The sequence below is a fragment of the Pongo pygmaeus genome, chromosome 8 (genome assembly GCF_028885625.2).
Source record: "Pongo pygmaeus isolate AG05252 chromosome 8, NHGRI_mPonPyg2-v2.0_pri, whole genome shotgun sequence".
In the NCBI taxonomy this organism is placed as follows: domain Eukaryota; kingdom Metazoa; phylum Chordata; class Mammalia; order Primates; family Hominidae; genus Pongo; species Pongo pygmaeus.
The window spans coordinates 36,250,967-36,264,643 of NC_072381.2; the positions used below are offsets into that span (position 1 = coordinate 36,250,967).

The window sequence follows — 13,677 nt, forward strand, 5'->3', positions numbered from 1 at the left end:
GGCATGTCACTTATTTTTTTGCAGTGGAAATGCCAATAATTTTTTTCCAGGCTATGGTCTGTTCTATGGTTGAACATTTGCCCATTTTTGTGTCTAACCTTATAATCACTGAATTTCCTATAATGATCCAGCTCTCTTTATGTGCCAAGCCTTCATTAAGTGATCCAAATAAAATGTGACATTTAAAAAAAATGTACAAATAGTAATTTTGATTTATTTATGAATTTTCAAAATCACAAATGTCTTTTCAGGGGGGTTTAATCTGGTAAAATAAGGTATTAGATTGAATCACATGAAACTATTTTTGTAGGCCAGAAAGGTCAAATATCAGCAAGTTCATGTGATTCAATCTAGTAGTTATGGGAGAATACTACATAATACTTGCTCCATTGGCACAGTGAATTTTTAAAATTTAATTATCTGCTCCCTTTAAGTGAAAGTAGCAAATTCTGTATCACCTTAGGAAGAGTTGGATTTTTTGATTGTGTAGCAAATGGCTCAGCAAATAAAAATGTTAAGTGAACACAGGTGGCTGGATATTTCTTGGTGAGTTTAGAAGTGACTATGAAATACGGTATTTGTTTGCTGATAGTCAGTGTGTTTTTTTTTTTTTTAATTTCCAAGTGTTTTTTTCTCCTATGAGTTAGGAAATTATGTTGGGTTTATTCTCCCTTAGTTTACATAGAAGCCTTGGACACAACAATAATAAAGAAGTAGCCCTGTAAGATACAATCATGTAACTTTTAATGCTAAAAGAGACATTATTATTATTATTTTTTTTTTTTGCCAGAGCCCACCTCAAACAGATTTCTATGTAAAAAGGAGAAACAAGAGCATTAAGATGGTTTATTACAGGAAGAGTTTTTATAGGGCTTGGGTTTCAGTGAGCTCGCCTGTGACAAAGCAAATTGATGGCAGTGATAGGCTAGTGATGTCATTGTGATGTCAGTCCTCCGGCTTATCCTGCACATGCTTGCTAATTTGGAACACTTTATGTTGAACTGTGGTAGAGGAAACAAGACAGTTCTGTCTGCAGAAGCCCATTATGGCTGTAACTGGAGATGACACAGGTAAGAATGTTAAAGAGGGATTTTCAGTTAATTGTGCAGATTGTTTTGAAGTTTAGGAAGTATTCAGGAACATCTGAGTGTTTCAGAAACTGTTACTCTCCAGTCACTTAGGTGTAAGACTTTTTTGAAATATACATCTATATATTCAGCTCACTTCATTAGGGCATCTTAGTGTGATTGTTTCTTTGCTCAATATTCTGTTGCTTGCTTGACTGAGGCACTAATCCTCTCTTCCTCCCTCTATCCTCCCTCCCCTCCTCCCCCTTCTTCCCCTCCTCTTCTCTTCCCCTCTCCTCCTCCCCTCCATCTCTGTGTCTCTCTCTCATATGCATACCATTCTGCCGTACTAAAATAAGCTGTTACTTCATCTGCAACCTGTTGCAAATTCAATCTAGCCACAGATTAAACATACAGTATATACTGTTCATGTTCTGATTTCATTACTGTGGACAAATGCAGCTACAAACAGAACAGGAAAAACCCGCGTGTTATGGATGTTTGTGTGCCTACTTGTTTCTTTCCTCCTGTATTTAAAATGGTCTGTGCAGCTAATTGAGTTCAAAGGGCTGATGTCATTACATTTCCTGGAATCGTGTTTCAGCAGGGGAAGTGGAAAAGTTAAAACTCCAAGCGAGCTGCACATTGACGTCAGCTCCGAGTCATGTTGTGATTTAGTCAGTTCCTTTCCGCTTTGTAAAATGCTGCTGACAGATTTAGAGTTAACTAGCTCACCACTGCCTCTGCCTCCAAGCTCCCTTTTAGACTGAATAGCTTTTCTTGTTAGCCCTACTTTAACATTTCTTTTGAAGTGGGTGTCTGCTTGAAGAGGGAAACACGTCATGAAACTGTAATGCATGAACAGAACTCAGGAGTTGTCTGGCCAGCTTAGTGGTAAGATCGAGCCTCCTACTGAGGCCATCCCTGCACACGCCTGGTGAGAAATGGATTATGTATTGTATAAGCTGGCGGGTTCTTTACTTACTCCATCTATAGTAACTTGCGATTCAGAGCTCTCTCTAGTGTTCAGTCCGGGAAGTGCTTGTCTTTAACTTGTTCTCCCAGCCTCTGGTATTTAAATTTGTAGTCGGTAATTTTTCACTAGGTTTGCTTTTCTCAGTAACAAATAGTGATTTTGAAAGACTTAGTTACTAATAACCTTTGTGTGCTTGCAGCGTTGTTTATTCAGTGGTCTTGTTTGTAATACAGTACTGAATTTGCAGTTGAATTAAGAAAGAGTGGATGGTTTTAAACAACTTCACTACAATTTAGCTCTTCGAAGTTAATGGGTCTCAACCCTCTTTCTGGATAGGAACATTGGATTGTCTTAAGTAAAACCTGTATTACATTGTTTTTAAAACTGTCTTGAGGAACTATTTTTTTCTCGAAGTTTTGTGAAGTTCTAGAGATGCTATAGACTGCAGAACTCAAATGATGAATTTTTTATAAGACATAGATGAACTTAAAATCATCTCAAACACTGCATGTCATATGATTCTTAGAACCAGAAGGCACTTTTGTACATATATTTTCTAAAAATTATTGGTTTATATCTTTCTTTACCAAGCCTTTCATTCCTATTCCCCCTTTGACTTGTCTAAGCATAAGACTCATAACAAAAAATAAATAAAATGATGTGAAAACGCGGTGTACTTTTTTTTTTTTTTTTTTTTGGAGACGGAGTCTTGCTCTGTCGCCCAGGCTGGAGTGCAGTGGCGCGATCTTGGCTCACTGCAAGCTCCACCTCCCGGGTTTACGCCATTCTCCTGCCTCAGCCTCCTAAGTAGCTGGGACTATAGGTGCCCGCCTAATTTTTTGTATTTTTAATAGAGACGGGGTTTCACCGTGTTAGCCAGGATGATCTCGATTTCCTGACCTCGTGATTGGCCCTCCTTGGCAACGCTGTGTACTTTTAACCACTACATATAAATAAACAAACATTTTTGACATTTGTTTTTACAGAATGAACATAACATCCTTGAAAGTTTTTTTCACAGTTTTACCAATAATGCTACACATGATTGATTTTCCCTTTCCAATTTAAACTTTTCAAAATGCTGAAACTTTAAAATGTCAAACAACTTAAAACACTTTTTCACAAGACCTGATTTTGCCTTTGGAAATGATATTTTTAAAAATCTGGTCATTTCTTACAGAATCAGTGTTATTTGAAAAATGAGTAATAAATTTTATTTCATTTTACTTTATTTATTTATTTACTTATTTATTTATTTTATGAGACAGAGTCTCGCTCCGTCGCCCAGGCTGGAGTGCAGTGGCTGGATCTCGGCTCACTGCAAGCTCGGCCTCCTGGGTTCACGCCATTCTCCTGCCTCAGCCTCCCGAGTAGCTGGGACTACAGGTGCCCACCACCACGCCCGGTTAATTTGGTTTTTTTTGTATTTTAGTAGAGACGGGGTTTCACCGTGTTAGCCAGGATGGTCTCGATTTCCTGACCTCGTGATCCACCTGCCTCGGCTTCCCAAAGTGCTGGGATTACAGGCGTGAGCCACCACGCCTGGCCTCATTTTACTTTATTTTTTTAAAGCCAAAAGAGCACAGGGTTAAGGGACTTTTTTGAAGGTGTAGTAGAGTAGCTTTAGGAAGCAGACCTCTGGGCTCTCAGTTCTGAGGTAACCCTGTGGATCGGCAGACCAAGTAGATCTAGATTAGTGGCTTGCAAACTTTTCAACCATGACCCACATTAATTATCATGGCAAAGTGGACCTATGTGTGTATGTCCCCTACATTTATATAAAACAAATTTCAGACATAATTCTTATCCTTACAAAATATGATGTACTCATAATTCCTTTTCTGTCCTTTTTTTAAAATGCTATTCTTGACCCATGAAATTTACTTTATGACCCGTTAATGGTCTACAGCTTACAGTTTGAAAAACTTTGATCTAGACCAAAATCAGGCTCCTAGCACTAATGGCTGGCCTGGAAAAGATGTTAGCAGCATTTACTTACAGGATCATGAAGTGAAATATAAAAAGCAAATGACTGGCCGGGCGCGGTGGCTCACGCCTGTAATCCCAGCACTCTGGGAGGCCGAGGCGGGCAGATCACAACCTCAGGAGTTCGAGACCAGCCTGGCCAACATGGTGAAAACCTGTCTCTACTAAAAATACAAAAATTAGCCAGGCGTGGTGGCACGTGCCTGTAATCCCAGCTACTCGGGAAGCTGAGGCAAGAGAATGGCTTGAACCTGGGAGGCGGAGATTGCAATGAGCCAACATCGCACCACTGCACTCCAGCCTGGGTGACAGAACGAGACTCCATCTCAAAAAAAAAAAAAAAAAAAAGTAAATGACTGTAGTTTATGGGATTATATTATTGATTTTGTGGGGCATAATTTACATTTTTATTAGAAATTGCCTTTTGTTTTATTCATAAACTGATTCTGTTAGGAGCATAATTTCCTATCTTTTAGACTCTGAGTCTGATGTTGCATTCTGGCTGGATTTCTGAATTGTTAAAAACAAACTTTCCAACAAATTTGGTATACTAGTGTCTTAGTTAATATTTGATGCATGAGAATAAGGATATATATCATCTTTGTGAAAGGAGGCTATTAGCAATTATTTTTGCTTAGAAATATTTATATTAAAGAATAATTTCGAGGCTGGGCGTGGTGGCTCACGCCTGTAAATCCCAGCACTTTGGGAGACCGAGGTGGGTGGATCACCTGAGGTCAGGAGTTCAAGACCAGCCTGGCCAACATGGCGAAACCCCATCTCTACAAAAATACAAAAATTAGCCGGGCATGGTGGCACATGCCTGTAATCCCAGCTACTCAGGAGGCTGAGGCGGAAGAATCACTTGAACCTGGGAGGTGGAGGTTGCAGTGAGCTGAGATCATGCCATTGCACTCCAGCCTGGGTGACAGAGCGAGACTCCATCTCAACAACAAAAAAAAATAATTTCATTTAGGTGTGTCAGCTTCTTGAAGTTGGTAACTGAACAAGTTATAATCACTTTGGAAGTGAAAATAACAAGGCATTTATCTACCTTAAGATTCAGTAAACCAAATCTGCAGGGTGAAATTGGAAATTACTCATGTTATTTTCCTACTACTTTTGAAGAATGTATAATGAAATGTAATTTGAAATATTTATTTCACTTTGCCCTGTTTATATGAATATATTAGGCAAATATATTTATTCATTTATATTCTAATAAAATAATTATACTTTGCATTTATGTAAACTTTAAAATAAAAAAATCACTTAATGTTACAAATAAACATGAATACCAACTGTAGAAAGTGCTGTCAAAGAAACTATCAGATTATGACTGACACAGAAACAGGACATACAGGTTAAGGGATCAGGTAGGCCTCACTAGGAAACCATGTTCAAATGCTAAATAAAAAGCAGTTTACAGGCATTCTCACTGATACATGCCCAACTACACCCAGGTCAGACTGGGTAAATGACTTCCAAGTTTACAAAGCTAGCAAGTAGTGAACCCGTTCGAGTCTTCAGAATCCTTGGGTTCTGCTCATAGCATATTAATGTGACTCCTCAAAAGATACCTGACATTGACACATGAGTGCAGTGTCACGTGAGTACATGCTGCTACACACTGCTTATAAAACATATAAAATGAGGTTAGGTTAACATCATTTTAAGTCGTTAACATGGCTTTTTTTTTTTTTTTTTAGACAGAGTTTCACTCTTGTTGCCCAGGCTGGAGTACAGTGGCGTGATCTTGGCTCACTGCAACCTCTGCCTCCCGGGTTCAAGCAATTCACCGGCCTCAGCCTCCCAAGTAGCTGAGATTACAAGCACCCACTACCATACCCGGCTAATTTTGCATTTTTAGTAGAGACAGGGTTTCACCATTTGGTCAGGCTGGTCTCGAACTCCTGACCTCAAGCGATCCACCCACCTCAGCCTCCCAAAGTGCTGGGATTACAGACATGAGCCACCACACCCAGCCTAAAATTGAATTTTTTATAGATTATTATTACTCTCATAGGACAATAGAGCATATATTTGCTATTATATGGAACATTAAATTTCAGTGCTCATAATTTCCCATCTTTTATATAGACTGACTCATAGATTTTTACATACTAAACTTTAAAAGGTCCCTTATGTATAACTTGCTTAGCTGGATTGTGGTAATAATTTCGTACATATGCATATGTGAAAGCATCACATTGTACACTTTGAGTATATACAGTTTTTGTCAATTATACCTCAAAGCTGAAAATATTTTGGTGAGTTAATTCTATGTGGTCTATCTGTTATAGTGATTGTAGCAAATTTGAAAATGATCAGTGCTTAAATAGCCATTTTTATGTAGGATTTAATTTTCACAGAGAAGGGAACGTTTTTGGCAGTGTGGGACACCAGGCATGGAGGTATAGTATCTGGGTATTAGGAGCAGGTGGTGGTAGACAGGAAGAGAACCACAGCAGTGGTGGTGATGTCAGCAGCTTACCAGAGCTAGGGATAGAAGCCCCCCACTTAGAAGTGTGACATCTAAGTTAACCTCTGCTGCTTACTTAAAGGTGTGTATTTAGGATTAGTGCCATGCTGTGAAATGGCATATGAAAGCAGGAACTCTCTATATAAAAATGTTTTTTATTCAGTCTTTGTGCTCAGTACTACAGATATCTTAATAAACAATTGAATCAAATCACCATCATTTGGGGTGTTGAGAAATCGTTTCACTTTGGAAGTTACCAACATAGGTACTTGGCTGGGTTTCTTATTTATTTCTTTGTTTCCTACTCTCACTTGTGGTTTTTTTTTTTCAGTTTTCTTCTTCCCAGTCTGATGAGAGTATATCTTTCGCCATTTGAGGTTCTATTATAAATGATTGCATACATTGAAAAGGATATCTTACATTATCTTTAATAATGTATTCTCTAAAGGAATATAACGATGTATAATTTTATAAGTTTTTAATAGGCACATTTTTTAACAAAATAAGGAATAAGAGCCATAAATTTTGATTCCCTGGGTTTGTCAGAAGGGAAACTCCAGGGGGAAATGTATTTATGGATGTTATATGCATTTTAACTAATATACAGTATAAGCATAATTTGGAACATTGTCTTTCAGAACTTAAGGAGGGGAAGAGGAAGGGAACTAACATTTGTGGAGTGCCTGCCATGTGCCAGGCACTGTGCTAGACACTTTGACATACATTACAGGGTTTCTTGTGAGTATTAAATGAGATACTGTATCCCCATTTTACAGATGAGGAAACTGACCTTGCCCCAAGTCACATGGCTGGTAAGTGGCAGAGCTGGACTAGAACCCAGACTCCAAACCCCATGCTTTTTCTGCTGTACCGTGTTTAAAGCTTGCAAAGAGAGGTATGAAGTTAATGACCAAAATTGAGAGTTCTAGGAATTTTCTTTTCCCATGAAATATTTGATACTGAACCTAAAAAAAAAAAAGTGCTTTCATGTCAGGAGCTAGATGGAAGCACATCATAATGAGAACGCCTTTGCTTTTCAAATGCTATGTTAGACTTATCTAAAGTGCATCTAAGGAAAATTTGAGAAATAATGCCTTTTATCAAGAAAGGCCACTTTGAAGAGACACATCGCATCTTGTAGGGCTTTCCATGTCTTAGAGGTAAAGGTTTAGCTATAATAATGTAAGTTTATAAGAAAGACTGCTTATTTTAAGCATTCTAAATGACAGCAGGCTTGTGCAAAACCCGAGGAAGTTCAATTTTACTTCATACAGCACACATGAACTCATGAAACACCCATTATATGCCAAGTACTGTGCTAGATTCTAGGGATTTCTGGGGTTAAAAAGATACTATCCCTGATTTGTCTTAAAGTTTTTGCTTTCCTGAGAATAAAGTTAGTGTACAAATATCTTATAATCTTTCTTCAATCATGATTGTTAATTCCCCACTGATAACCCATATATTTTCAGAATATGAAAATTCTAGAATAAAAAGTAATTTAGACACTTTCAGTAGTTAAATGGGACAGGAAGTGGCCTTTATAAGAATACGGGAATAGCAATGTGTCATCAGAGAATGCAGGATGGTATTTGAACTGTGATCCTTGGTATCTTATCTGCTTTACATTTCCACTGAGTTCATAATATTGGAAATTTGAAGCTAACTAAGATAAATGCTTTTTTATAACTTGTTTTAAAATTAAAACTTGTGACATTTAGATTTTCTCAAGAGATTATCTTTGTATCTTTATTTTTTTAAGAGACAAGGTCTTGCTATGTTGCCCAGGCTGGACTTGAACTCCTGGGCTCAAGTGATCCTCATGCCTCAGCCTCTGAAGGAACTGGGGTTACAGGCATGAGCCACTGTGCACAGCTGTCTTTGCCCATATCTTTTTAAATGTACTTTACTAATAAGATTATATTTGAGTATATGGAATTTGTCCATTGACCATTAGAAATATACCACCATATAGATCCTTTGGGATATTATAGAAATTTATACAAATTCCTACTAATTTATACTAATTCCTGTTTCTGGCTTGAACTAATGCACTGTCATTTTGATTTTATTGAGGGAAGTAAAATGAATATATGATACCTCTGAAAAATTATAATAAAACCCAGTCACCTCACATCTCAGAACTAATACATCTGAATATATCATCCCCTTGCAAGTTGTTTTAAAGTGGTATTTTTTTCTGAGCTATCGCTCAAAATGTTTTTAAGAATTCTTATTTTGGGACTGCCATTATCTTTCATGGTGCCAGATTTGGTCCCTTGAGGGTGGTTGTTGCTTCTGGAAACAGGCAAGAGTTGTTTAGAAGCATTTCTGATAAATACAAGCCAATGAATGAACTTCTTTTTTTTCTTTTTTCCTTTTTTTTTTTTTTTCCTGAGACAGGGTCTTACTCTGTCACCCAGGCTGGAGTGCAGTAGCATAACGGCTCACTGTAGCCTCAACCTCCTGGGCTCACATCATCTTCCCACCTAAGGCTCTGGAACCACAGACGCACGCCACCACACCTGGTTAATTTTTGTATTTCTTGTAGAGATCAGGTCTCTCCATGTTGCCCAGGCTGGTCTTGAACTCCTGGATTCAAGTGAACCTCCTACCTTGGCCTTCCAAAATGCTGGGATTATAGGCGTGAGCCACCATGTCTGCCCTTGAACTTCATTGTTCACCTGTGACTATTCCCACTCACCCTTTTTTTTAAAAAACAAAAGTTTTTTGTGGCCGGGCTCAGTGGCTCACGTCTGTGATCCCAGCACTTTGGGAGGCTGAGGCAGGTAGATCACGAGGTTAGGAGTTCGAGACCAGTCTGGCCAAAATGGTGAAATCTCATCTCTACTAAAAATACAAAAATTAGCCGGGAGCGGTGGTGGGTGTCTGTAATCCCAGCTACTTGGAAGGCTGAGGCAGGAGAATCGCTTAAACCTGCGAGGCGGAGGTTGCAGTGAGCCAAGATTGTGCCACTGCACTCTACCCTGGGCGGCAGAGTGAGGCTCCGTCTCAAAATAAAAATAAAAAATAAAAAGTTTTTTTTTTTGTTGTTGTTGTTGTTTTTAAACTAGCTTTTGTATATATCATGGAACCATCCTGCTCTAACTTCATATTACAAGAAAACAGCAAAAGTCTACAGAACTAGAGTGTAATGAGCCCCTCTCTACCTATTAATTTTACTGCACGTCTGTGTGAGCAGTGTTTGGAAAGAATGACCGAGGTCCATATCCATGCTGCCTGCACGTGTCAACCTGGTGTCATGTAAACTTCTCATTCGTCATTGGCTATTGTTCCAATTTTAGAAGACCTATGTGGCCACCAGCTGTTCTATTGTTTCAGCCTTTATTACCCCATAACCTTCTTCCCTGGATGTGGGTGAAGAGAAAAGAGAGAGCTATGTTATTCTCTGCTCCACTCCATCTCCTCTGACAATATGATGAAGATATTTTAAACAATCTATTAAGTTAGTTTGTAACTGGCTTAACATGACCTTCTTAACTATCTCAAAGCTATACAGTTTTGTACGACTCATTGAGTTATCTATGTATACATTATTTTGAATAGTCACAAAAACAAATTTAGGACTTTTCCCAAGTTTATTCATATGCTGGTGATCATTAATCACAATTAGGCCAGGCACGGTGGCTCATGCCTGTAATCCCAGCACTTTGGGAGGCCAAGGCGGGCAGATCACGAGGTCAGGAGATCAAGACCATCCTGGGCAACATGGTGAAACCCCGTTTCTACTAAAAATACAAAAATTAGCTGGGCATGATGGCACGTGCCTGTAATCCCAGCTACTTGGGAGGCTGAGGCAAGAGAATCACTTGAACCAGGGAGTAGGAGGTTGCAGTAAGCCAAGATTGCACCAATGCACTCCAGCCTGGCGTCAGCAAAACTCCATCTCAAAAAAAAAAAAAAAAAATCAATTATTCCCTATCACCAATGTTTTAAAACTATGTGTAGAAGGAAAAGGCAGTACAATGTTATAAACAATATTTTTATTAATTCTATGAAAATCTTTAAGTGAGCTTCCTTGAAAGCCATGTTTTTAGCTGTTGTATTCTTTCACCTAATTCTCAAGCCTTAGAAGGCAAAAATCTGGCATATACCCAAATAGAAGCACATAAATCAGTTAATCTTTGTTTAATTTTTTTAAACAAAGTTTCAGTGATAATATCCTATTTAGCTGACAAAGTATTTGTCTCCCATGGGTAGCATTTCACTTCTTATTCATTGGGTATAATACATTTTCATGAAATACAGAAATGCTGTGTTTTCCTCTTTTGATTGAAATTTAGTTCAGGCAATTGTTACAGAATTTGATAACTTTTTAAGAAATCTTTTTTCTTGCACTTAGCTTTGAGAGAGCATGTATTTTTTAATGTCTCATCAGAGTGACAAACTAACTCTGGACCATACGTTCTCAATGTTGAAGCGTTGGTGGTAGAAATGTTTTATCACTCGAATCCATCTGTCTTTTCTAGGAAGCTATGTTTCTTGCAGTAGACAAATTTTGAATATAAATTAGGAAACTTTGAGAACTTACTTTTAGTATTTGATCTGAATACTAAGTAAATATTAAACACTGTCTTTTAACTGTATGATTATACTATGCTTAGACAATACTTTTAAATGAATATTTACAAATGTATTATTTTCCTAGAAACCTAAGAAAGACAAAAATTATCTTTCCCCAGAGAAACTAGGTTTAAGCAGAGCTTTGCTGGGTTTTTGTTTTTGTTTTTTTGTTTTTTTACTGAAACTGCAGTGAGCTCAATTCCTTCCAGTGCTTCAATCATTTTCTAGTAATGAGAATTGCATTTAAAGACATTCAGTGACTATTTCAGGCATGATATGGAGTATAGGAAAATCTCTAAACTGAAACATTCAGAGGTTGGAGATATTCTGCTTAATGGAAATTTTTGCAGTGGTGTGCTACAGTCAGCTCCTGCTGGCTTGCTAGAGCCTATTATTAAATTTTCAGGCCCGGCGTGGTGACTCACGCCTGTAATCCCAACACTTTGCGAGGCTGAGGCAGGCAGATCACTTGAGGTCAGGAGTTCAAGACCAGCCTGGCCAACATGGCGAAACACTATCTCTACTAAAAATACAAAATTAGCCAGGCGTCGTGGAGCACGCCTGTAATCCCAGCTACTTGGGAGGCTGAGGTACAAGAATCGCTTGAACTGGGGAGGTGGAGGTTACAGTGAGCCAAGATTACACCACTGCACTCCAGCCTGGAGCCACTTAGTGAGACTCTGTCTAAAAAAAAAAGCTGGGCGCGATGGCTCACGCCTGTAATCCCAGCACTTTGGGAGGATCACGAGGTCGGGAGATTGAGACCATCCTGGCTAACACAGTGAAACTCCGTCTCTACTAAAAATACAAAAAATTAGCCGGGCGTGGTGGCGGGTGCCTGTAGTCCCAGCTACTCGGGAGGCTGAGGCAGGAGAATGGCATGAACCCAGGAGGCAGAGCTGGCAGTGAGCCAAGATTGCGCCACTGCACTCTAGCCTGGGCGACAGAGCGAGACTCCGTCTCAAAAAAAAAAAAAAAAAAAATTAAATGTGTGTATAAATATGTGTATATATACATACACATACAGAATTTACACATTAAAAACATTAGTACTCAAAACTCATAATTTCCAAGTATTTTCTCTGTGCTCTGTGGGTATTGGCATCTGTTTTGTCTGTATGCTGTGCTGCTTACCATGTGTGTGTCTTTCCAACTCCACGCTCAGGAAAGTCACCTTGGTAGCTTGAAACTGGCCATGGTGGAAGCATTTACATCATGAGAACAATCAAACACTACACATCAGGGCTTTTTCATTGTTTTGCCCTGAGGACTGTTTCTTAAATAGTTATTAGCACACCACTGATTTTAAGCTAAATGAGCGTCTTGAGCTTTTGCCTTTGATAAAAACCTGTCTAAAATGCATTAGGACGCCTTTCTACCTTAAGTGTTTAGAGCATGCTGAATATCATTGTTCTAAGTGTTGAAGAAGATCTTTAATACTTGAGATTGCTATAATGCTCAGAATAATTATCTTAAACATTACAAGATCACCTCTTATAAGATGTCAAAAGTATATCATTTCCAGATCAGTTTTATGTAAAATGCCAAATTATGAATTCTTTATATAAGCTCGAAATATTTTGTTTTACTGCAGCTGCCACTGGTGACATGCCAGCTTACCAGATCCGAGCTCCTACTGCTGCTTTGCCACAGGGAGTGGTGATGGCTGCATCGCCCGGAAGTTTGCACAGTCCCCAGCAGCTGGCAGAAGAAGCAACACGCAAACGAGAGCTGAGGCTAATGAAAAACAGGTGAGATGTTGCACAGGGAATCGGTAACTTCTAGGACACTTTTTAAAAATTACAGTTTTCACCGGGCGCGGTGACTCATACCTGTAATCCCAGCACTTTGGGAGGCCAAGGCAGGCGGATCACAGGGTCAGGAGATCAAGACCATCCTGGCTAACACGGTGAAACCCCGTCTCTACTAAAAAATACAAAAAAGTTCGCCAGGCGTGGTGGCGGGCGCCTGTAGTCCCAGCTACTTTGGAGGCTGAGGCAGGACAATGGCATGAACCCGGGAGGCGGAGGTTGCAGTGAGCCAAGATCGTGCCACTGCACTCCAGCCTGGGCGACAGAGCGAGGCTCCATCTCAAAAAAATAATAAAACAATATTAAATATTAATAAATAAAATAATGATAAAAATAATATTAATAAAAATAAAAATTACAGTTTTCAGCCGGGCGCAGTGGCTCCCGCCTGTAATCCCAGCACTTTGGGAGGCCGAGGCGGGCAGATCACAAGATCAAGAGATTGAGACCATCCTGGCCAATATGGCGAAACCCTATCTCTACTAAAAATACAAAAACTAGCTGGGTGTGGTGGTGTGCACCTGTAATCCCAGCTACTCGGGAGGCTGAGGCAGGAGAATCACTTGAACCCGGAAGGCGGAGCTTGCAGTGAGCTGAGGTCGCACCACTGGACTGCAGCCTGAGTGACAGAGTGAGACTCCGTCTTAAAAAAAAAAAAAATTACAGTTTTCATAAGCCATTTCTCCCAAGTTACGTGTTATGTGGCATTTCATGTAGGTTTGTGCTCTGTGTGTGTTATTAGATTGTCTTCCAGTCAGAATTCCTGGCCGT

At 39.2% G+C, this 13,677-nt stretch overlaps 1 protein-coding gene across 50 annotated transcripts in view; it reads left to right on the forward strand.

Moving 5' to 3' along the window:
- CREM (cAMP responsive element modulator) overlaps positions 1–13,677 on the forward strand; it is an 89,641-nt gene that overhangs the window by 71,723 nt on the left and 4,241 nt on the right. For 23 of the 50 annotated variants that reach the window (XM_054435184.2, XM_054435174.2, XM_054435172.2 and 20 more), the window contains 2 exons: positions 7,288–7,323; positions 12,690–12,846. In XM_054435184.2, coding sequence (XP_054291159.1) covers positions 7,288–7,323; positions 12,690–12,846 — 193 coding nt within the window. Of the gene's footprint in view, positions 1–961; positions 1,071–1,740; positions 2,005–7,287; positions 7,324–12,689; positions 12,847–13,677 lie in introns of those variants that run through there. The other 27 variants (XM_054435187.2, XM_054435175.2, XM_054435176.2 and 24 more) reach the window with 7 other exon arrangements.